This window comes from Antechinus flavipes, chromosome 2, assembly GCF_016432865.1.
Source record: "Antechinus flavipes isolate AdamAnt ecotype Samford, QLD, Australia chromosome 2, AdamAnt_v2, whole genome shotgun sequence".
NCBI classification, from domain to species: Eukaryota; Metazoa; Chordata; class Mammalia; order Dasyuromorphia; family Dasyuridae; genus Antechinus; species Antechinus flavipes.
Window position 1 is genome coordinate 114,899,998 of NC_067399.1, and position 26,170 is coordinate 114,926,167.

Sequence of the window (26,170 nt, forward strand, 5' to 3'; positions counted from 1 at the left end):
TTGGGACCTCAGTGCATCAACTCAAGCTTCAGCCCATTACAAAAGGGTATGCAGAGTTTGCTAGCCCTTTAGACATAGTTCCATATTGTTTCTCAGAATGGTTGGATCAGTTCACAACTCCACCAACAATGTATTCATGTCCCAGTTTTCCCACATTCCCTCCAACATTCATCATTTTCTTTTCCTGTCATTTTAGCCAATCTGAGAGGTGTATAATGGTACTTCAGAATTCTCTTAATTTGCATTTCTCTGATCAATATTGATTTAGAGCACCTTTTCATATGACTAGTTCTAATTTCTTCACCTGAAAATTATCTGTTCATATCCTTTGACCACTTATCAATTGGATCAATTCAATCAATTCTCTGTATATTTTAGAAATGAGGCCTTTATCAGAACCCGTGGATGTAAAATTTTTCCCACTTTTCAGCTTCCTTTCTAAACTTGTCTGCACTGTTTTGTTTGTACAAAATCTTTTAAACTTCATGTAATCAAAATTATCCATTTTGTATTCCATAACGTACTCTAGTTCTTCTTTGGCCAAAAATCCCTTCTTTCTCCACAGATCTGAGAGGTAGACTATCCTTCATTCTTCTAATTTGGTTATATTATCACTCTTCATGTCTAAATCATATACATTGTTGGTGGAACTATGCATGGATCCAACCATTCTGGAGAGCAATTTGGAACTATGCTCAAAAAGTTACCAAACTGTTCATACCCTTTGATCTAGAAGTGTTACTACTGGGGTTATATTCCAAAGAGATCTTAAAGGAGTAAAAAGGACCCACATGTGCAAAAATGTTTGTAGCAGCCCTCTTTGTAGTGGCCAGAAACTGGAAACTAAGCGGATGCCCATCAGTTGGAGAATGGCTGAATAAGTTATGATATATGAATGTTATGGAGTATTATTGTTCTGTAAGAAATGACCAGCAGGATGATTTCAAAGAGGCTAGAGAGGCTTACATGAACTGATGCTAAGTGAAATGAGCAGAACCAGGAGATCACTGACACAGCAACAATAAAACTATACAATGATCAATTCTGAAAGACATAGCTCTCTTCAGCAATGAGATGATTCAAACCAGTTCCAATTATTCAATAATGAAGAAAGCCATCTACATCCAGAGAGAACTGTGGAAACAGAGTGTGGAACACAACATAGTATTCTCACTCTCTCTGTTGGTGTTTGCTTGCATTTTGTTTTCCCTCTCAGGTTTTTTTCCCCCTCGATCCAATTTTCCTTATGCAGCAAGATAACTGTATAAATATGCATACATATATTGTATTTAACATATTTAAACATATTTAACATGTATTGGACTACCTGCCATCTAGGAGAGAGGATAGGGGAAAGGAGGAAAAAATTTGGAACAGAAAGTTTTGCAAGGGTCAGTGTTGAAAAATTACCCATGCATATGTTTTATAAATAAAAACCTTTAATTAAAAAATAATAATGTCTAAATCATGAATCCATTTTAATCTTATCTTGGTGTAGAGTGTTATGTGTGGGTCAATGACTAATTTCTGCCAAACTAATTTCCAATTTTCCCAATAGTTTTTGTCAAATAGTGAATTCTTATCCCAAAAACTGGGGTCTTTGGATTTATCAAACACTAGATTGCTTTAGTCATTGACTATTATGTCTTGTGAACTTAACCTATTCCACTGATCAACAACTCTATCTCTTAGTCAGTACCAAATGGTTTTGATGATCACTGCTCTATAATATAGTTTCAGATTTGGTACAACTAGGCCACTTTCATTTGCATTTTTTTCATTAATTCTACGGTCTTATTTCTAAGAAACATAGGGAAATGACAGAAATGTATGACTTACTCTTCAATAAATAAATTATTAAAGAGTATGACTTGGGCAGTTTTCAGAAGAAGAAATCTAAGCTGTCAATAGAAATATGAAACAGTACTTTAAATCATTAATTGAGAAATGCAAATTAAAACAACTTTGAGGTACCACCTCAAACACCATTGGAAAGATAGTCAAAAAAAAGAAAAAAGAAAATTAGAAATGCTAAAGAGCTTGTGGGAAAACAGGTACTTTAATTCGCTGTTGGTTGATCTGTGAACTGATCTAACTATTCTGGAAAGCAATTTGGAACTATGCCCAAAGATCTATTAAACTCTATATATCCTTTGACCAACAAAACTACTATTTCCTCTATACTTCAGAGATCAAAGAAAGAGGAAAAGGACTAATATGTACAAAAATATTTATAGCAACTTTTTGTGGTGACAAAGAATTGGAAACTGATGGGGTATTCATCAATTAGGGAATGGATGAAAAAGTTATGGCATATAATTGTGATGGAATACTATTGTGCTATAAAAAATAATGTTGGGGATGGTTTCAGAAAAATCTGGGAAAACTTGTATGAACTGATGCAAAGTAAAGTGACAAAACTAAGAGAACAATTTATACAATAACTACAATATTGTAAAGATAACTTCGAAAAACAACCCTGATCAACAATAAACAACCATAATTCCAAAGGGGATTGTTATTCTCTCCCAGATTAGAGAACTGGTGGATTCAGAGTACCAATTGAAGTATATTTTCTTTTCTTTCTTTTTTTCTTTTTTTTGTTGTTTGGATATGGCTACTTCAGGAATTTGTTTTACTTAACTATACATATTTGTAACCAGTTTTGTTTTTCTTGCTTTCTCACTTGGTGGGGAAGGAGGAAAAAGATATAAATGAGGGAAATCCAAACTGAAAAATAAAATTGAATTAAAAAAATAAACTATAATAACCAGTAGCTGACATGTAAAGATAGACCTTACTCCTAAAGTAATCATTAAAAGCTTATATATCATGTTTGAGCCAATCAATTAATCAAAAGTCAAATTAAAACTTGTTTTCAGTGTAAATGGGCTGGATACTTTGATAAATTCTCAGGATATAAAGAAAGACAGAAAAAAGTCCTTTCTCTCAAGAAAATCACAGTCTAATGAAAGAAACAATATGCAAATAACTATGTACAAAAAAGATATATACAAAAATCAAGACGGTTCTTGTTCTTAAGGTATTATTTTCAATTTACTACATAAGAAGAAGGACAGTCTTGATTTTTATATTTTGCATTAGTATTTTTACCTAGTAAGTGCTTAATAAATGTTTTTGATTACTCATTCATTCTTTCAAAGCACAATATTTAGCTTAGAAAGACTTAAGAATGCTGATCATCCAACATAATAATCCACTCTGAATACAGAGGATCACTGATAAAAAATGCCATCCATCTCTGGACATGGGCAAAGTGAGAATTTGTTTTGCCTGACTAGATATATTTATTGCAAGAGTTTTGTTCCTTTCCTTCTCTACCTCCCCCCCTCCACCCCCCAACCCTGCTCTGAGAGAATGTGAGAGACAGCGGCAGAGATTGAAGTTAGAGGTGAAACAGAGAAAAAAATAAATGCTTGTTAATTGAAAAAATAAAAACACAATGTTCCTTATGACTTAGGCATTGAGTAAATATTTGTGGATTGATTGAGCAATGTGATAATCTTTTGTGAGCCTAAAGAAATATGAGAACTATTTTCAAGATTGATCTAAGTAAGTTTAAATCAGAAATCCTGTGCTTTCATGCCCTATGAGAAAAATAAAGTATGTTTCATGTAGCCACTCCAATACCAAACACTGAAATATGCAAACAGGTCAAATCCTATTAAAATAAACACCATTACCCACATCTCTAAACAAGAGAGATTCCTAAGCTGCATTCAATTGCTTACTTCACAGTACAGTTGATAAAATAAAATTCCAAGACTATAATATTTATCTGTCATTAAAGTTCTTCATTAGGACATTTTTTATGTGATTACTTTGAATGATATGATTTCATCAAAATCACTACTTCTATTGCACTCTAGGAAGAGCATCATAATTTCTAAGCTTTATGTTTTGTCCGACTTACCAAAAGTCCTCCTTGAAATCACAGATGCATTGGAGGCCTCCTCTTGGTTCTTTTCATATTCCTGGGGTACCAATGTAGTATTTATGCTGACCATCTTTTATCTTTCTTGACAGTCACATATATTCTGTATTAGTTTTATTCCATTTTCATATGTATATTATTGTTAATAATGTGCTATGGGCATCAATATGTGCGATTTGGATAAATGTGGTGGATAAATAATCAATTGGGCCCACCTAACTGCTCAACATTGGATCCAATTGATTATTCATTCACCACATTTATCCAAATCATACATATTGATGGACTAATTCAACAGGTCATCCATCTAGTTTCTTGTAACAATTTGGGCAATAGGGATTTTTCTTCTATTTTGTTTTCCTAGTATGGATGGATAGACTAACTTTTCTTTTGTATTACCACAATTAAATGAGAATACTTTGAAGTCTTCCGTGACTCAATATAATCAGTCCTATCTTTTGTATGTATCTGGTTATGAATGATAGAATGTAAGAGACAGAAGTAATATAGGAGACCTACCCTTTATTTCACAGAGAAAGGAAATAAAGTCCAGGAAGGTCAAGTGCTTTGTCCAAAGAATTCATTAATGGGACAGTCAGACACTATTCCATATAGTATAGTATTTATTTATATTTTGTATGTTTTATTTATCTCAGATTTCAGAGTTAAGAGGAATTGAGTGAATGGACTGGAGATGACTGGTAGCAAGGGGAATTTCTTCAAAGGGGAAAGTAGGAGAATACTAAGTCCTGCCCAGGAAAGGCAGAATTAGCAGGACATCCTCTTGGAGAGTTAGAACAAAGATCCAAGGTGAAATATAACAAAGAGTATTCAGCCACCTGTCTGGTAGAACTTATGGCTCTATCTCCTAGCAAATTGTTACAATAATCATTAAAAATTATTGATTGTTTAAGGCTTGTCAATGCATGTTTTAAGTCTTTTTAAGCATTTCTTCCCATTCAATGCCTGAAATAAAATGTACAGAATTGGAAGGAATTTTTGGATGGCCATCTAAGCTCATAACTGAGAATGAATTTGTGCTACCTGCTTAAAAAAAAAAAAAAAAAAAAGAAAAGAAAACCAGTTATTGGTTGAAGATTCCAGTGAAGAAAAAGCAGCTCCATTTTACTTCTGGATAGTTTAAATTGTTAGGGGAAGCTTTTCATTACATGTCTAAATTTGCCCCTTTGCAACTTCCTCTCCTATTTCTGTCCTCTGGGCCAAACAGAACTTCTCCACATGACCTCTTCTCCGGATATGAACAATATCACGTCTGGCTTATTAGTTCAGTCAATGCTCACATGCCATAAAGTCTAAGGCAAACTAATTTTTCTTCCACCAATTCAGGCTACCTCCAAAATTTCTCATTGTCTATTTGCTTTAGGAAGCAATTTTAAATTCCTTTTTGAAACTACAAAGAAAATTTGAGCCGTTTTACAAATGACGACAGTTGCAATAGTTTTCCAAGGTCCAACTGAAAGAAAACATTGCTCCAGCAATCTTTGCAGTTCCTATTATGAGTTTGGATTGCTGGGATTTTGGAGGGTGTTTAAAATCATCCTAAACCATTTGTCAGGGAATTATTTGCACTGTGAGCATCCAAACATTTTCTAAGGTCACACAATTTCAAAATCCATATGTAAATAAAGAAATCGAACTAGAGAAAAGAGGAAAGATCTGAACGTATGAACTGACTGAAGTTTTGCGGCAGTAATAACTATTTAAAGGGGGTTGGCCTTTTCCGCTTGCATTCAACCAGACAAAGCCTGTTAGTCTGGGAGATGTTTAATGACCCATCTGCTCAGTGGAGCTTCAGTCTTAAATCCCTGCTTAAATCTCGCCGGCTTGCTCTCACTGCCGGGAACCGATTTTGAACAGCAGTCTGTAGTTTTTGTTGGTTTTTTCCCTACTTAGTCTTCGCTTTGTAATTATCCTTAGCTCACGAGCGTTAAATCTAGTCCCCCAAGGCTACCGGCTAAAGGGCAGGAGCCGAGACTGACAGAGCATTTTTTCCTATGACACTTTTGCTCGTTTATCTCGCTCTTAGCAAATGCGGGCGCCGTTGTCCTCAACCAGGGCCCCATTCCGGAGAAGCCCAGGCTTGCCCTGAAGACACGGAGCACCGGCGGGGCTGGGTTAAGGAGGCTCCACTCAGAGGCTGGGTGGAAGATCCCCGCCGCACCTCAACCTCCTAATCTCACTTTAACTCTAGGGCTCAGCGTCACGCGCCGTATATTCCTTAGCCTGGCTTTTTGCAGATGGGGTAGCCTCTGGGTAATCCCGGAGCGGGGCGCGGCGTCTGTTCCAAACCCCGACCCCCAAGGGAAGGGATCGAACAGGTGCAGAACCTCCTCCCCCCTCTCCAAAAGAACCGTGCTCAATTCCATCCCAGCGGCCCGGGAGGAGAAAAGAGGCTGCTCCCGGGCGATTGGCCAGAGGGGCCCGCCCCCACGCGGGCTCAGACAGCGCCCACCGCCAGACCCCGCCCCAGCTCGGAGAAGAGCTGCTGGAGGATGTCTGACTAGCGAGCCAGGAAAGGAGGGAGAGAGGGATGGCGGGGACGCTTCTAGGGCGCTGATTGGTCGCGGCCGCGCCGGCGGGGCGGGGCGTCCGGGCTAGAGGGGTGTGAAGGGGGCTGGCTTTTCTCCTCGTTGCATCATCCTCAGCCCTCGGCAGCGGCTTTGGGAAGCCCGGGTGCGGTGCACACCACTCCCCCTCGGTGCTCTAACCCGTGCCCGGGGCCTCCTCGCTGGCCCAGCCTTGCCTGCACGTTCCTACCCCGCACGTTCCTACCCGGGCGCGCCAGCTGGGAAGGAGGCGGACGAGACTGCGTGCTCTCCTCGCTTCGCCCACCTTCCGACCCAGTCCTTTGGGGAAGCATCCTCAGGGATCTGCAGTCCTGCAGACGCGGTCTCGGACCATTCCCGGTAGAACCAGCCGGCGAACATGGAGAAGAGCAATGAGACCAACGGCTACATCGAGGGCAAAGAGCCGGCCGCGGAGCCGGGTGCCGCCGAAGCTGGCGCGCCAGGGCGAGCGCGGCGCTGTGGGGGCTTCCTGCGGCGCAACGCGCTGGTGCTGCTGACCGTGTCCGGGGTGCTGGCGGGTGCCGGGCTGGGCGCGGCGTTGCGGGGACTGGCTCTGAGTCCCGCACAGGCCACCTACCTGGCCTTCCCCGGGGAAATGCTGCTCCGCATGTTGCGCATGATCATCCTGCCGCTCGTGGTCTGCAGCCTGGTGTCGGGCGCGGCCAGCCTGGACGCCAGCTCCCTGGGCCGCCTGGGGGGCATCGCAGTAGCCTATTTCCTGATGACCACGTTGGGCGCTTCGGCGCTGGCGGTCGCCCTGGCTTTCATCATCCAGCCGGGAGCCGGCGCTGGGGACCTCCTGTACAGCGAACTGGGGCTGGAGAGCTCAGAAACACCCCCAGTCACCAAAGACACCGTAGATTCTTTTCTTGACCTGATCAGGTAACCAATCTAACTTCTTTTGGCCTTCCCTCCCATCACACACACCCGATTCGCCCTCTCCCCAACACGCTTCTGTAGTGGAGGACCCAGAGCCTCCAGGCCGCACAGTTGAAATTAACAATATGGGCAAGTCTGACATGTCTCCCACCTTGTCTCTACTACCACCACCCCCATTCTAATTCTGCAATTGGCTGCAGTGATTTTTCAAAGATGCAAATTAAGTCATCATTCTATCACCATCCCATACGTATTGTATTATCCTTTGTAAATATATCCCTCGAGGGGCTTTTATCACTAACCGAAAAGTGAAATTGTGATGTCCTTCCATAAATCTTTCCAAATCCAGTCACAAGTGCTCTGTCCTTTCTCTGAAGAGGCAGACAAAGCTTCCCAGTTATACTGGTGAAACAGGAGGTGAGGGTTGCTAAAATGTAGCTAAGATGAAGGAAGTGCATGCTTTCCTAAGCAAAGATGTCAGAGGACCGAGGATTTGGGATCTTCTTTTGGCTGTAGTGCTCTTTTGCCTTCCTTGGTACTGAAACAGCTTGCGGGGTACTTTCCATGCAATTTGCCCAACTACCTTGTAAAAGAGTCAGGTTCCTTACTTCTCTTTGCAATCTTTGTGATGTGAGTCATAGAAGCTTTCTTCCAATCCTTTAGGCTGGAAGCATTGAAGGACCGTGTTTGTACACTGAGGTTGAATGATTTGGTGATTTGCTACCTCCATTGCTTCATCCAGAAAATGAAATGAGCATGGAGTTGCCACCCCATTCTTGGGATGCTGAGAGAAGGAATGTGTAATCACTAAGATGAGAGGACCATCAATGTCCCCTGGTACTGAAATTTTGAAGGTAGTTCTGCCTTGTGCAGTCCTTTAGAAGCATAGAGACAATTGATTTTAGCACCTAGTTAAGTAAAAATAATTAGTTAATGTAGGAAGCTGACAGAGTCAATAAAAAGTATTTATTGAGCACTCACTAGGTGCCAAAAGAATTACTTTCAGTGGGGAGAGAATATTAATAGGTTATTGGAGGGGACAGGAGTGGTACTGAACCAGATGGGATAGGAGGGGCAAATCCTTATGTAGAAGTTAGCACTTGAGCTGTCCTTTGAAAAGAAGATAGGGATTCTAGAAAATGATTCACTTGTGTAAAGACAAAGTCAGAAATGGAATGTGTGTTCCAGCCCCAATTTATGGTTCAGTTTGATTGGAACAGAGAAAGAACACCAGGGGAAGTAATAAAAAGTAAAAGTAGCAGCAGCCAATTATGGATGGTTCAGTTGACAGGCTAAGGATACTATTCTAGAGGTACTAAAAGCCATTGAAAGTTTTTCAGGGAGTTGGGAGTTTCCTGATAAAATCTGTGTTTTGAGGCTGTCATTTGGACAACTGTATAGGATATGGATTAGAGAGGGACAAACTGGAGTTAAGAAGACCAATTCAGAGGCTGTTGAAATATTCATGAGAAAGGCTTTAGGGTTCTAAACTAGAGTCATGAATATTCTGAATAAGCTTCCCATCCCACAGAGACCTAAAAAATGTATGTATGGAAGAGGTGTCCTGTCCCTTCTATCCATCATTCTAGAGAGATATCAATCAGATTTTAGGAATTGAGAAACCTCTGAAACCCTTAGATATAGAATGAAACAGGGATTTATAGGTGACATGAAAATTCACATTTATTTGTGAAAAAATTAATATGAATGTAAAATATAAAAATTCCATTCATATTATGCTTGGCTACATAACAAGCAGTCTTTGTAGTAAGTTCATAATTGTTGGCTGTCATTGATCTCGGGGAATGAGAATGGTAATAGATTTCCTTTCTCTTCAATGTGGCCAAGTAATCAAAGTGGAAGTCTAGCTTCAGTGACATCCCAGATTGAACTTGCTACAAAGTTAGGGGTGCCTCACTGTCGGAATGGAGATACCCCCTTTGCCAAAAGAATTATGGCAAGAGTCTCCTGTGTTGTAGCAACACCAGCTGTGGGTGATTAGGACTTATTTTTATGCCTTAATCTAATTGTGGTTAATGTCTTTAAATATAAATATAAGCTTTGTAAACCCCAGTTTATTTTAGCCAATTTATATACAGGTACAGCTTTAAAAATAATTGGTTTGTTCAAATCCAGTTATCAGTGGTTCTATGAATTCTTGCTTTGAAGGTGCATTTTAGTCTTGAATATAAATATGATTATTTTTATATTTATATTTATTTATTTATAAATTTATTTGTGTTTATTACATATAATAATATAACATATTATTAAATATAGTTATATAACAGAAATATAAATATACATGTACTAAGTGATATAGCATCCAGATTTCTAAAGGAGAAGTTAAGAGAGTTACAAGAAGAAATAGATAGCAAGATATACCAGTGGGGGATCTCAATCTTTCTCTATCAGAACTAGATAAATTGAACCACAAAATAAACAAGAAAGAACTTAAGGAGGTAAATAGAATTTTAGAAAAGTTAGGTATGATAGACCTTTGGATAAAATTGGGGACAAAAAGGAAAACATTTTTTCTTGGTGATACACGGAGCTTACACAAAAACTGACCATGTATTAGGGCATAAAAACCTCAAAATCAAATGCAGAAAGGCAGAAAGAGTAAATACATCCTTTTCAGATCATGATGCAATAAAAATTACATGTAATAAAGGGTCATAGAAAAAGAGACCAAAAATTAATTGGAAACTAAATAATCTAATACTAAAGAATGCATGAGTGAAAAAACAAACCATAGAAACAATCAAATTGGGTCTCAGACACTTACTAGCTGTGTTAAGTCCTAAGTCCTCACTGTAGCCAAGTCATTTTGCCCTATTTGTCTCAGTTCCTTATGTATAAAATGAGTTGGAGTAGGAAATGGCAAACCACTCCAGTATCTCTGCCAAGAAAATCCCAAATGGAGTCTTTTGAAGACTAGGACATAAACTGAAACGATTAAACAATATTTAGAATTTAGTGTAAATATCTAAGAATCAAACGGGAAAGTAATCCATGGAGTTTGTAGCATCAATTTTCTTTTCCCCAGTTAATTGAGTTAATTAGTGCCTTTCTCCTTTTTCAAAACCACTTTCACATATATTACCTCCTTTAATCTAACAGCCTACTTGCAATGCAGGTAGTGCAGGTGGTGGCTTCCTGTTTTATTGCTAAACAAATGGAGCCAGAGAGATTAAGGGATTTAACTGTGGTCACATAGCTCTTTGTTAACATCCAAGACTAAAAACCAGGTTTTTCATTCTTAGTCTAGTGGTCTCTCTACTAAACTATGCTGTATTGGTTGGTCATTTAGTCATAGAGACGAAAATCATAAGGTTAGAGCCTGTGTGGAACAGTTAACTGTGCCTCCAATCTTGGCCATAGTTCTTCAGAAATGTAAACCTTCAATTCCAAGGTTGTAGGGAGGAAATCAGTACAGATCCATTTCCCCTGCAGGAAAAAAGAGAGAGAGAGAGAGAGAGAGAGAAGAATCACATACTTGACTTCTTTTGGGTTTATAACAGCAACTTCTTGTTCACGAATGTCTGTGTGTGTGTATACATAAGAGCTTATGGTTTTATCAGTGTGGGTAACTCATTTGAATAAATTGTCAAGTATTTCATCAGTGCTTATCTGGTCCTAGAAATAAGTTTATGCAAATTAAACAGCTCTTGTCCTCAGGGAGCGGGAGTTCTGTGGTAGGCAGGGAACAGAGAAACAACACATGAAGAGATGATACAAAATACATACAAAGTAAATTCAACGTAGTTTAGTCGGTAGAGGAAAAGCCTAACTACTGAGGGTCTCAGGACCTTCATGGAAGTAGTGATTACAAAACATAGAAGAAAGGAAGGGAGAATATCATAGGCAGTTGAGACAACTTCTACAAAAGCTTGAAGATAGGTGGTAGAATAATATAAAAAGAATACTTATTGAGGGAAAAATCTCTAGCGTGATCTATAAAGGAAATGGCAAGTAAGCATCTTTGGTTGGAAGAGTATGGAAGTGGGGAAATCATCTGCTTAATTTGGAGCTTTTTCATTGTCTATCTGTTTCTTCAACTGTGTGTGTGTGTGTGTGTGTGTGTGTGTGTGTGTGTGTGTGTGTGTGTTTTATATTGATGGAGCAAATTAGTTTATCTATGTTGTCTAAGGGTATAGTTGTGCGGATTTTATATTCAATCATTATAGCGGCTAAATGTGTGATTTGATTGCTGTGAGGGACTCCTGGAAGAGAAAACTCTTCCTTCCAGCGTAAGTCAGCCACTGCTTTTTGATTTATAATCCTAGAGACTTGTTTGGAACGCTGTAAAGGAAAGTAAATTACTTGCTCAGAACCCCAAAGCCATTATGTGTTAAAGGTTAGACTCAAACTCAGGTGTGCCTGGCTCTGAGACCAGCTCTTTATCCAAAACACTACCTCCTCTCTTTAGTTATATCACTATTCAAATACAGCTTTTAGACCAATGCAAAGTAAGTGTCAAGGAAAAAGAAAAGAATAAGCATTGAGTTCTGAGCCACATAGAAACATTTTCCTGAAATTCAGTATTCTACAAGTAAATGTTCATTAAAAGAAATGTTGTAATGCATGACTGGTTTTTATGTGATTTTAGACATGTCATTTGACAAGTTAGGAATCTAAGGTTTCCTTGCCAAACTGTAGTCATATGAGATAGGAGGCTGCATAGAAAAACTATTCTTTTTGGTACAGTATATACCACAAAATTTCTCTTACATTTCAACTTCATATCTTAGAACTTACCTGGAAATGATAATAATGACAATAATTGCTCATACCTACATAGCACTCTCTGGTTTATGGACTGCCTTCCTTTTGAACAAGGTGCTGCAAGTATCACATCCCAATTTCATGTAGCAGCTATAGTAAGTGACATTAAATCTCATATATAAAAGCCCATGTATTTTTTTCCTTGCAAAAAAAGTCCCAGTCTCATTCAGAGCTATTTTGCCTTTATTTTCCACATAATTCTAACAAGTTATGTGTCCAGTGCAGAGCCCTGTGGGTTGGATTCGGACACCTAAGGATCAGAGGTGGTAGTTACTAAAAGGTGCTGTAGTGAAAGTAACAGGAAATTATAGCTAATAGCAAGAGAGGAATTAAGGAAGAGAAACAAATCAAACACAAGAACTCAAAGGTCTTGAACTGTTTGGCATATTTTTAGGATCATTTGATATATTAGGTAGATAGCTGCCAAAGGGGCATTGTTGTAATTATGTACAACTTAAGCCAAGAATCAGTTTTCCATAGTGGTGACCCTGAGTCATCAAGAAAAGGAGAAATCACATTCTGAATGCCCAGGTCAAGGTAGACAGAGAAAGATATCATCTGTTTTAAAGAAATTTTCACTTAAAGTTTTAAATTTTTAAAAATTGTTTTGTTACATATGCAGGAAAATTCATCTACATAGAATCCTTGAATCTTCAGAAAGTATAAATGGATCACCATTATAGGGATATTTTGTTTTCATTGTTTAAATAGAATTAATAGTGAGGGTAAATGAGATTGAAAAAGACCAGGTCCCAGGGAATGGGATCAGGTGAGGGGGGTCGGGGGAGGAGAGACAGACTGGCAAAGCAACAACTGGAACTGATGCAGCCCATGAGTCAGTCATTAACCATGGGGGTGGAGAAGGAATACTTTGCTTGGAAAACAAAAATGAAATTTTAGCAAATTGTTGAAAAATGAGAAAGTGAAGAAATCTTCACAATCTTTTCCCATGACATCTAGGCTTTTCCCCAACCTTAAAAGTTTACAGGCACCAAAGTGTTTAACCTACTCAAATAACAGTGTCTTTCTGGGCTTAATTTTTACTCACTTGGAAAATGGAGCCATTGGTCCAAGATCTTTAAATCCCCTTTCGGTGGTGAGATGAGATGCTGGGTGACTATGGTTGACATGGGATCAGTCCTGCTTCTGAACTTTGACTGTCTGAGCAGTGACAGTCAAACTGCATCAACTTGGAAGAAAAAGGAAGCATTTTTTATAACTATGTAGAGTGTCCAGTAGGGATGGAGAAGAGTTTTCCTCCCTTTGAGTAAACAGTGCAGTCTTGTAATATGTCAGTATTGGCTTCTAGTCTATTATGACACTTATTTCCCAACTTTTTCCTCTTCATTTTTCAGAAGTTTATAAACACCAAAGGCAGCACTGCTGAATCATAACAGGAAGTACCACTGATTTCCCAGGCCCTCAGTTTACTCAGAAGCAGTGTGTAGGAACTTGATTTGTTTTAGGAGGGGAATGAGAGCTTAAAGAATATAACTGTGACTTCTTAAACAAAATGTAATAATACATGATCACAAAGGTGATACTTGGGAAAATGAAGTTTTTCTTTTCTAAATATTGACCCTCCTATATTTTTGTCTTTTATTACTGGAGGTCGAATCGGATATAATTATTCAATCATAACAGTTGATTAAGATTAAGATGGTATATAGGATTTATTGTCCATAAAGGAATTTAAGACTATAGCTAATTCTTATTGTTCTTATTGATGGTTCTACAGCATCAGTCTCCCACTAGGGAAAAGATCTCAGGGAAATGAAAGTCAATCTTTTCCCAGGAAAGAAATAACATGATTATGATTTAATTGGAAGAGCAATCATTGAACTACAAATAAATAGCTGGACAAAAAAAAAAATAAAGATAGCTGTATTTTAAAATCAGAAGACCTCTAGGTTCTTGTGTTAATTTTATAACTTGCTGATTGATTTTTGAACAAGTCCCTTAATCTCCCTAGGCCTCAGTTGCTTCATCTATAAATTGGGAATAATAAATGTACCATCTCCCTCAATGGGTTACCATAAGGAAATTTTATGGTTCATCTATCTTTCAATCAGCAAGCATGAATTAAAAGCCTACTATGTGCTAGGCACTCTACTAAGAGCTGGGGTTACAAAATGGAGCAGAACAATGGGAAAGACACATATTCATGTACCTAGGGAGTCTGAAGAAGCAAGGTAATAGTGACTTCAGAATAAGTTTCATATAAAAATGGCACCTAAATTTTAAGGAAATTATGGATTCTAAGAGGCAGAGGTAAAAGAGATATTCTAGGCCTGGGGGATATTTAGCATGGGGGCAAGGAGATGAGAGATGGGAGTGTTGGGTGTGTAGAATGGCAAGGAGACCAGTTTGGCTAATTGAAGAGGATAATCATCTGTAGCTTTTCATCCTGTTGGTGGATTGTTGCCTTGGGAGGGCTGCCTTCCTTCTGGCACCTTTACTGAACTCTAAAATCACAGCATAGTATTCCTGCAGACCCTTTGCTGCAGAGGAAAGGGATATCCAGTTGTAGAAGGCATCACATCACAATGGTCATCAAGGAAGTAGAGAAAAAGAATTATACAAATATTTATGTTGCTTCCCCCTTAGCCAGGAACCTTCCCCAAAGACATAACCCTTCTTCTACTCTGAGATATGCAGAGAACTGACACATTTTTTTGTTTTTTTTTTTAAACAGTGGACACTGAGAATAATAAATATTTACATATATTTCATACAGTACCATATCCTGTCCCAGGTCACCTTTGAAATTTTCAGTTAATTCAGTGAAGATCTTTTGAACATTAAAAAAGATTTCTTTTTGGTAGGGGGCAACAGTAAACAGCTCTGGAACATAAAAATATACCTTAGGAAAAGTTAAATAATTGCACATTCCTGTCCTATATAACAAGGAAATGGTTAGTCGCATTACAGTAAGCCCCAGACAATGAGACTTGGCTTAAAACACCAAACAGTCCCCAGACATAAAAGCTGAAAGTTTTAGAAGCCTTGAAACTGCTCTATGGGCAGTTTGAATGAAGTATGGCCTAAACCATTTTAAAAAATTAAACATCACGAATGACATTTTTGTTTCCCCCCCCCTCTTCTCATTAACTCTCCACTGTGAGTCTCTAGGGGCTCCTTGGAACTTTACTGAATTTCAGCTAATTCCAGGTAGCTCAGGTTTCATCATCTTGAATCAGTAGAAGTGGATTTTTTTTTTTCTTTTTTGGTGAGGAGACCCAGCAGCAAAGAGGCCTATTTTTCCACGTCTAAAAGGATCTTTAGATCTAATAGATTGTCTTATCTTGTTCCCTCCCCCATCCCTACTTTATAGATCAGGAAACTGAGTCTCAGAAATGTTGGAGGTACCCAAAGTGGTATACTAGATGATTTAGATCAGGGCTTCTTAAATTTTTTTCACTAGTTATCCTTTTTCCCCTGAGAAATTTTTATGTGACCCCAAGCACATAGGTATATAAAATAGGTATACAAATCAAACATTTACTGGTAATAAATCATATATTTTGCAACCCCCACATTGGGTTATGCAAACCCATATGGGATCACAATCCACAATTCAAGAAGCTTTGATTTCCAACTGTGATGGACTTGCTCTTTTCAACAGTGAGATGATTCAAGACAATTCCAATAGACCTATAATGAAAAAGTGCCATCCATATCTAGAAAAAGAACTAGACTGAATCAAAGCATAGTATTTTCACTCTTTTTGTTGTTGGTGTTTGCTTAGTTTTTTTTTTCTCATGTGTTTTTTTTCCTTTTGATCTGATTTTTTTTGCATAGCATGATGAATGTAGAAATGTTTAAAAGAATTACACATGTTTAACCTAAATCAGATTGCTTGCTGTCTAGAGGAAGGAGGAGGGAGGGAAGGAGAAATATTTGGAACATAAGATTTTGTAAAGGTGTTGAAAACTATCTTTGCCTGTATTTGGAATACTATTCCAAAATACTATTAATACTATTAAAGTACTATTAAATACTATTTTAATGTACTATTAATACTATTACAATAGTGATACTATACTATAGTATACTACTATATACTAATAATATATACTAATAAATAGTACATTTAATATATACTATTATATATTTTATTAAAATACTATTAAAAATAAAATAAAGATTACTTCCAGCTTAGGATCTCCTAGTTAGGTGACAGATCCCAAGAGTTTGTTATCTGCTGAGTTATGCCTCCTACTGGGATCACATTTGGCTTCAGACTAATACATTATCAAAGTGTCTGGCATATAGTAAGTGCTTAATAATTGCTTTGCCTTGAATAAGGCAAGACAGCATGTTCTTTTTTTACCGTGTGCATAACTCCCCATCAAAGATCTACAACTTCCTCTTTCAGAAGGGAAGCAGGTGAGAGATGAAGATGATAATAATAGCAACTAGCATTTGTATAACATTTTAAGATTTGGCAAATTTGCTTTACATATGTTACCTCATTTGATTCCAAACAACCCTATGAGTAAGGTGATATTGTCCCCGTTTTGCAGATAAGGACACTGAGACTGACAGAGTAATTGATTTGCCCCAGATCACATAGCCTGTTAAGTGTCTAAGATAGCATTTGAACTTGAGTCTTCATCCAAGTCCAGTTCTCCATCCACTGAGCTACCTAGGTCTTTAATAGGAAAGGGAGTAGGATGAGCAAGGGAAGGGACCCATAAACTCTCATTTCAACTCTTTCCTCCTAGAATCAGCCTTATATAGGAAAGTAAATAGAGAGGAATAAGCTTTGGTTTTTTAATGAAAAGCCCTCTGCTCTCTCCACCATACCCCCAATTTCTCTGACCCTCCCGGAAACCTCAACAATTAGAGATTGATTTGATTTGAGAATAAGCATCCTTGGAGCATGTAGATGATGTTGTGGATAGAGTACCTGAAGTCAGGAGGACCTGAGCTCAAAACCAACTACAGACTAGTTCTATGACCCTGGGCAAGTCCTTTAACCCCAACTGCCTGGTAAAAATCAAACATTTTCTCATGAAAAATAAGCACCTTCATGGTAAGATAGAGGAGCTTTCAGACATTCATTCAAATCCGAAAAATGAATTTGATAATTCAGGCTTTCTACATCCAATTGAGGAGATTGAAAGACTAGAAGTACTGGGTAATAGGTAGAAAGAATGTCAAACCTGAAGTCAGGAACCCTTCCTCCTGAATTCAAATCTGGCTTCAGATGCTTATAAGCTGTGTGAATCTGGGCAAGTCACTTACACCCATTTACTTTAATTTCTTTATCTGTAAAATGAGCTGGAGAAGGAAATGGCAAACTGCTGCAGTATCTTTGCCATGAAAATCCCAAATGGAATCACAAGGGCAGTTGGTACACAACTGAAATTACTGAACAAGATGTGCCAAATGCAGGGCTAAGAGTTAGAGATTTAAAAAAAGGCAAAGGTAGTTCCTGCCCTTAAGCAACTTAGAGTCTGGTGGGGGAAACAATATGCAAATATATACAAAAAAATAAACTATAAGTAGGTAAAAATGGGAGATAATTGACAATGTTAAGGCACTGGAATTAGGTTGGGGAGGCCTTCTTGTAGGAGGTAGAGTTTTAGTTGAGATTTAATGGAAGCCAATAGTTGTGAGCAGAAAAGGAAGAATATTCCAGGCTTGGGGATAGCCAAAGAGAATGCTTGGAGCTGATCAAAAATCAGCTTGGAGGCCAGTGCCATTGGATTGAAAAGTATGTATTAGGGAGTAAAGTGTAAGAAAACTGGAAAATTAGGAGGAGGTTGGTCTAGGAAGGGCTAGGAATGCCAGAGCAAGTTGTATTTGCTCCTAGAGGTAATCAGAAATGACTAGAAATTATTGAGTAGAAGGGATGACCTAGGCTTTAGGGAGAATTATAAAATAAGGAAGATTCTGTAAGATGCAAATAATAGTTAGTCTTATTATTTTGGAGTAAGTATATCCTAAAGAAATAGCAGTGGTCTTCTATAATAAATCTGTGTTACAAAAATACATCTATCTTCAGTTGATTTATGTGGGCAAGAGTAGTTCCCTATGATGAAATTATCTATTCACAGATGTCAGACTTACTGAAACACCTAAAGGGTCATTCAGTATAAATCCTACATTTTACAGATGAACAGATGATTCCTTGGAGAAAAAATGAGTTTCCTAGGAAGCCAGGCAAATCCTGATTTGTTTGGAATAAACTTACTTGGATAAATATTTTCCCTTTTTGCCTCTTCTGTTTGTTGTTCTATGTTGTCAGTGGTTGCCATTTATGAGCTATTTGTGATTCCTTACAATGGTTTAATGTGCTTAACATTTGGTCTAGAAAAGGCTCAACTTTTTTTGTGTCATGGATCCCTTAGTCCAGTGAAGCATCAGGACCATTTATCAGAATCACGTTTTTAAATACATAAAATAAAGTATACAGGACTACAAAAGGAATTTTAAAAAATACATTGAAATACGATTATTAAAAAACTTTGGAAACAATTTAATAGGCCCCAGGTTAAGAATACCTAGCTAAAAGTTGTCAATTATCAGAATATGGGATGACCTCATATTTCTCTAATAAATTATAATGTTGCTCATATCTAAATAATAATAGCTATTAAAGCTTAAAACTCTACTGAGACTTTTAAAAAAATTTTGTAAAAGTATAGTTGTGCTTAAAGAATATTGATAGATCAGAGCTCAAGTTGTACCCATTCTAAGGGGGAATAGACAAAGGCTCCATAGCTAGAGATGAGACAGATTCTGTCCTATGGAGACTCTCCTTGGATAAACTTAGAACCAAAAAGAATTTTAGAGACTCCAGAGCTAGCCCTAGTTAATTAGAAACCACTCTACCATTCTAGTCAGCAAGTATTTATTAGTAGGCTGAGCACTGTAATAAACTCTGGGTGCCCTCCAGAAGCTGATATTCTAAGAGAGGAGATGTGTGTGTGTGTGTGAGAGAGAGAGACAGACAGACAGACAGAGAGAGAGAGAGAGAGACAGAGACAGAGAGACAGAGAAACAAAGAGAGAGAGACAGAGACACAGAGACAGACAGAGAGACAGACAGAGACAGAGAGACAGAGAAAGACAGAGATAGAGAGAGAGAGAGAGAGAAAGAGAGAGACAGAGACAGTGAGAGAGACACACACACACACACTCAGATGGAGAGATGGAGAGAGAGGGGGGAAGGGGAGAGAGGAAGGAAAGGAGAGAAAGGGAGGGAAGAGAGGGAGATGGAGACAGACAGAGAGAAAGGGAAAGAGGCAGAGAGATAGGGAGGGGGAGACAGAGACAGAGAGAAAGGGAAAGAGAGAGAAGTAGGCAGACAGAGAGACAGAGAGGGGGAGATGGGGCAGGGGGAAACAGAGAGAAAGGGAGAGAGACAAAGAGAGAGGGAGGACACTAGCTGCTTGAAGGAGTTAAAAAGGGCTTCACGTAATAGCTTCTGCTTGAAGACCTATAATAAAGTCTACTTTTAGATTAGCTGTGATAGGAAGTTTTTCCTTAAGTACTTCCCATTCCTTGTTCCTGTATCTGTCTTTTAGGGTGGAACCCAACGAGACTAAGCCCCCTTCCACATGTCAGCTCTTTACATACTTGAGGGCAGCCTTTAGGGGCTCACATATCCCTTAGGGTCTTCTCCAGGTTAAATGTTTCCCCACAGCCCAGAGGATGGTTAGGGTAAAGCGGCTGAGATGGCGTTTTTTCAGATCCTGGGATGTCTTTCGGCCCGGGCGGCCCAGACGTCCCAGAAGGTATCTGCAGGGTACAGAATGGGTTGTCCAAATAACTCTCTCCCTGTTGTCTGTTTGTCCTGCCCTGACACAAAGTTGCCCTGTCAGGGCTCCGTCCTTTGTCCTGACCAGCTTTGGACTCTGCCCTCCGCTGGATCTGTTTGCACTTCAGTTCTCCTGGTGTATCCCTGTTTGCATTGTGAGTGTCCTGGGAGGGCTGACCCTGCCCGCCTTTGAACCTCGTTCTTGTCTACTCCCAGAGTTCCTGTTAACTCCCCCTTCTCTATCTGACCCTGAGTAACTCTGGTCGGCTTTCAGCAACCGCTCGGCAAAAGAACCAGGCTGGGCTGGCTGTCAGCTGCACCTGTGCTGGGGCTGTCCCCAAGTGAACAGAGGACAACAGTCCTCGGCGGCACCTGCCTGTGATCCTGTCTGTCTACTTAAGGCCCATTGTAGGCAAGAAGGCAAACCACGGACCGATGTGAGTTAGGGACTGTAGGAAACTGTCTGGGGGCTTTATTTACGCCAGCATCTTGTATCAAATATTACTTCAAGTAAGTGCAGAGGAAGGAGCCGGAGAGAATCATGCGGACTGTTCAATGTAGCACACTGGGGACAGAAGGGACCTGTCGGGCAGTGGGGGAGAGAGGGAGAGAAGTCGAAGGAATGGCCGGCTAATCTCCAATCCTTTCCGGGCCCATTATCAGCCCTCCAGTTGTTCAGAATGCTCTGGGCTCTTCTGTCAGGAAAAGGAAAGTTTTCTCCAGCTGGTCCCGCCAACCTGGAGCGGTTCACAAAGAGGTGGCTAGGCTATAACACGAGTCAGCTTCCCCAGGCTGGAGCAGGCTCCATGACATGGTTTCTCGCTCCAGCCCAGGACACTTCACCAAGTCATGTAGTGCTGTTTCTGCCTCCCTGCCCTCTCCCCTTCCCACCCCGCACTGGCCCAGGACATTACAAGTGTTAGCCAGGTCCTAATAATCTCCATGAGATTCATTAATTATTATTTTATTTATTTATTATTAATAATAATTATTATTAATCTTCCCTTCAACAAGTCTGCCAAATTCACTATCTCACCCCTCCCCGCCCAGGACATTCAATTAGGTGATAGCCTCTCCTCAGCCTTCACTATTCAGAACTTTCCAGAATGAGGGCCTGCCGAATCCTACCAGCATAGGACGCTATATCAATAGATATAGATCAAATATCAATAGATAACTCCTCCTCCCGCCCGCACTGGCCCAGGACACTTCCCCTTGAAGTACTCTCCCCTACCTTCCCAGGGCAGGACATTCCACCAAGGAATAAGCAGACATAATTTCCATGTGGTAGCCCCCCCAGAGCATTCCACTGAGAGTGGGGCCAGGACCTCCCCTGTACAATGACTGGAAAAATTGCCACTCTCATAAACCAACTAGAGGAAGGTGGGCAAGGATCAGTCGGTGCCGTGAGTGGAGACTATAGGCTCCCTCACCCTCCGGTCTACTTAGTCTTGAAGTCCAGCATTGCTATGCCCTGCATGTCACCGGCCAGCAAGGCCAGCCCCTGCCCATCAGGCCGCCTTGTCCCTTAGCCTCGGTCCAGAACTTCCCCTCAGCAAAAATTAAGTCAACATGTACTGATGTGTAGTAGAAAGGCCCTCACCCTGGTACCTGACTATAAGCTGCCTTTCTGGATGCTTGAACCAACTGAGCCTCAGCCCTGCACAGCGAACGAGGGGCTCATTCCCAACTTCAGGTCTGTCTACAGCCAGCCCCCTGGACTGTCTCGTACTCCTGATCTCTCCTTAAAAAGTCAAATCAACATCCAAGTACAAACCTTATAAAAATGGTTGTTCACCAGTATGGAACTGCCCAAAGGGCTATCAAACTGTGCACACCCTCTGATCCAGCAGTGTCTCTACTGGGCCTGCCTCCCAATGAGATCATGAAAAAGGGAAAAGGAGCCACATGTACAAAAATGTCTGTGGCAGCCCTTTTTGTGGTGGCTAGGAACCGAGTGGCTGCCCATCAGCTGGAGAATAAGTTATGGTGTATGAATGTTATGGAATATTATTTTTCTATAAGAAATGATCAAGAGAATGATTTCAAAGAGACCTGGAGAGACTTACATAAACTGATGCTGAGGGAAGTGATCAGAACCAGGAGATCATTGTACAGGCAACAAGATTATATGATGATCAATTCTGATGGATGTGACTTTTTCCAACAATGAGATGATTCAGGCCAGTTCCAATGATCTTGTGATGGAGAGAGCCATCTACCCCCAGAAAGAGGACTGTGGGGATTGAATGTGGATCACAACATAGTATTTTCACCTTTTTATTGTTGTTTGCTTGCATTTTGCTTTCTTTCTCATTTTTTCCTTTTTTGATCTGACTTTTCTTGCACACCATGTTAAGAACTGCACATGTTTAACATATATTGGATTATTTGCCATCCACAGAAAGGGATGGGGGAGAAGGAGGGGAAAAAAATTTGGAACCCAAGGTTTTGCAAAGGTGAATATGGAAAACTATCTTTGCATATATTTTGAAAATAAAAGGCTTTAAAATTTTTAAATAGAAAAAAAAGAAAAAGGTTGTTCACAGAGACCACAGAATGTGGTCACAGTTAGCTTGTATTCACTGGCTCCCTAAATGAAGCTTAGTTCACAGAATCTCCTCCCTGTGCTACCTAATCTCCATCTGCTTCATCCATAATTTCTAACGCCCTAATCTTACCTTGCTTATCTTCCCTTCCCTTTTTTGCCTTTTGGAAGCTTTGTTCCATTGTTAATTCACTGCCTTCTGTATTTAACCCTTTATTCTTATGTTCCTTGCAGTCATAGAAATCTGGCTTTCTTCAGATGACACAGTTCTCTGAGCCATCTTCTCCACTGTTTAATACCTTTCCTCATGCTTAAATACTGAGCTTTGAAAAAACAGTCATACTTCTCTGACACTTACAAGTCCTTCCCCCTGCCACCATCTGTCAGGATCCTCTTCTCCTTTGAGATTCATTCCATCCAGATAATAATAATATCATTATAATGTTAATAACACAGTCTTATTATGTAATAATGTAATATAAATAAATATATAATACAATCTTATGTAACATGACAGATTTATAAATATAAATATATATTTGTTCTGTATTATAAATATATTTTACTTGATACAAATATATTTACCTAATGATGAGCACTTCATAAAGACTGATTTCACTGTTTGTTGAAGATGCCTTTTTAAGAAAGTCTTCTTCAAGATGCTTTTTAAAGAAAGTCTGTTGTTTTCCTTGAATCATTTCAGTTTTGTCCTATTCTTCATGATTCCATTTGAGGTTTCCTTGGCAAAAATACTGGAATGCTTTGCCATTTTCTTCTCCAGCTCATTTTACAGATGAGGAAACTGAAGCTAGTAAAGTTAAATGACTTGGCTAGGATCACATTTCTAGTAAGTATCTGAAGCTGGATTTGAACTTAGGAAGATGAGCCATCCTGACTCCAGCTGCATTCCATCTATTCCACCATCTAGCTGTTCTAGGAAAGTCTCTGCTAACAGACATAGTCTACTTCTTTAAAGTTCTGTAGAATATTTATCAACCCAATGTGTTTTTTTTTTCCTTTTCCAACAGAAATTTGTTTCCATCTAACCTTGTTGTAGCTGCTTTCCGCACGGTAAGAATACTTTTTTTTAATGAAATATAAATTCTTAAAAACTTAAAAAAAAAAAAAAAAAAAAAGGAACTTGAAATCTTGAAGAAAACTGGACAGAATTTTGTTGTGGTATTCACTTTAAGATGAGCCTCAAGAAGGATTGGATTGATAGCACTAGGATAAGTTTTTGTTTTGTTCTGTTTTGTTTCTAAAGATCTAAGCACTCAATCTAGAATATGCCATTTAGTGGTAAATGCTTCTCTACTTGTCCCCAGGTATTCTCATGGCTTTTCATAGGAGGGTTTGTGTATCTTTTTCCTTAGATAGAATAGAAAATTATGGCCTGTGTTAGATTACATATATAGATAGACTTATAAAGATGTGAATCATTTTCAAATTAAAGAACCAGAACTTAAGAATACTTCTGAGGACCAGCCTGAAAAAATACAAAATACTCCAGTATTTTTGCCAATGAAATCCTAAATGAGGTCACTAAGAATTGGACACAACTGAAAATGATAGAACAACAATAGCATTTCAAATAAATGTGGCAATAAAGAGTCAGAAGAAATTTGCTACTTCTAATCTACCTATCTAGTGTGGAAAGCAAAGATAAATGTTAAATCAGCATATAAAAATAATATAAAATCTCTGGACTTGAATCAGATCTGAAATGAAAGTTGAAAATGTATTCAGGGGTCCTGTCTCTGGCTTAAGCCATGGCTGATGAATAAGTGAACTTTGTTATGCTACAGAATTTAAAAAATTAATCATAGCTAAATCCTACTAGTATATTTTAGTGAAAATGTAATGTGCAGCAGAGAGGCATAAAATTTTGCAAAAGCCTCCTTTTTGAACCCACTTATTCCACAAATAGAAGAAGTTTTGCTCTATCTTTTGTTCTCTCTTTTCCCCTGCAAATTTCTGGGACTACTAGGAGAAGGATCGTGTCTAAGTCTCCATCTTATTCCTTTTGCCACTTTTGTCTCATTTTCAAAAGCATGACTTGAATCAGCCCACCTGAGTCAGAAATTCCCTCTAACGACTCTGCTTGGATGATCACCAGGAAGGCTACAAGCAAATTGTCAAGCTATTATAGCTACATGCTCATGTTATTTCTTTTGTGAGAGTCGTAACCATGTGAACTGAGGTTTGCTTTTCTCTTACAGTACGCAACTGATTACAAGACAGTCATCCAAAACATGACCTTTGGAAACATTACTTTGGAAAAGGTAATAGTCACCTACTTGCTCTGAAAAAATGTCTGTCATTTTGTACAATTTTCTTCTTGCCACATTTCCCCTGTATTAACAGTCTAGGATTTTCAAAGCTTGTATTTCACTGAAAGGTTGTAACTCAGGGATTTTGTTTAGTGACTGATACAGATGGTGACTAGAAGACCACAAAGTCCAGAGATTGGTTGGAGAACTGGGCAGGTGGGTGGGAGGAAGTATTATTGTCTGACTAAGCACATTTCCATTTTTAAGACAGCAAAAGATTATTCAGAAACACAAATACACTTGTTCTTTTGACTCCATTGCTTAAAGCCATGTATTTTAAGTTCAGCCATTATCAAAACATTGTGTAATCCCAAGGTAAAGGAATTTTCTTTGATTCACTAAGCCATCCAAATAACTTTGCAGTTTGAAATTTATTTCTGCTTTGCCTCCCAAGTTCATTCCATGTGCTTCCAAAATTTACTCCCATGTTCTACAGATTAAGCTTGATGAATTCTCATGGATATTTAGACTGTTCAGGGAATTTAACAACATTAATAACTAACATTCATATAGCCTTTTCAGGTTTACAAAGCATTTTTACATATTTTATTTGCTATTCACAATGCCCCTGTGAAGCAATTGCTATTATCACCTCCAATAAGCAGATGGTGAAGCTGAGGGGAACGAGATTAAGTGATTGAGTCACATGGTCATCAAGGATGGTTTTGAACTCTTTTTTCATGACTCTAGTCTGGCATTCTATTTATTTTATTTATCTGACTGCCTAGGAACAAATACAACTGACAGAAAAGTCCTTTGTCGGAAGATGTAGTACCTAAAATTATGGTTCTAAGGAAGTGATTAGAGAGCCTGAGGGTTCATATCTCAGGTACACAGCCCCAAATGGGTGCTATATTGTTAAACTGGCTCTAGTTGTAGGGCAATTAAGGTCTGTTACTTTAAATGAAGTAGATGATGACTACTTTCAAACTAAAAAAATCACTGTCATCCCCAGCTTAAAACCTGTTTATGCTTCTAAGTCTTATTTATACCTTGGGTTAAGTTGGATTGTATTAATTTTTAGAGAGCCAGCCATGGAGCCGGAGAGATCTGGATTCAGCTCATTCTTCTGATACATATAGACTACGTGATGCTCAGGAGGCAGTTAGGAGGGACAGTAAAGAGAGTACCTGGTCTGGAGCTCAAATCTAGCCCCAGATATGTACTACTAGCTGGGTGATCTTGAACAAGTCACTTCACCATGTTTCCCTCAGTTTCCTCATTTGTCAAATGATCTGGAGAAGGAAATGGCAAACCACTTCCCATTTTAGGGAAATGAGAAATCCTAAATAATGTTTCAAATAGACTTGAC

The 26,170-nt window shown here is 39.0% G+C and overlaps 1 protein-coding gene across 1 annotated transcript in view; it reads left to right on the forward strand.

The window, feature by feature from the left end:
- Nucleotides 1–6,493: 6,493 nt before the first annotated feature.
- Nucleotides 6,494–26,170, forward strand: part of SLC1A4 (solute carrier family 1 member 4) — a 41,991-nt gene continuing 22,314 nt past the window's right edge. The window contains exons 1-3 of the mRNA XM_051975392.1: nucleotides 6,494–7,425; nucleotides 23,557–23,599; nucleotides 24,748–24,810. Coding sequence (XP_051831352.1) covers nucleotides 6,902–7,425; nucleotides 23,557–23,599; nucleotides 24,748–24,810 — 630 coding nt within the window. The 5' untranslated portion in view covers nucleotides 6,494–6,901. The remainder of the gene's footprint in view (nucleotides 7,426–23,556; nucleotides 23,600–24,747; nucleotides 24,811–26,170) is intronic.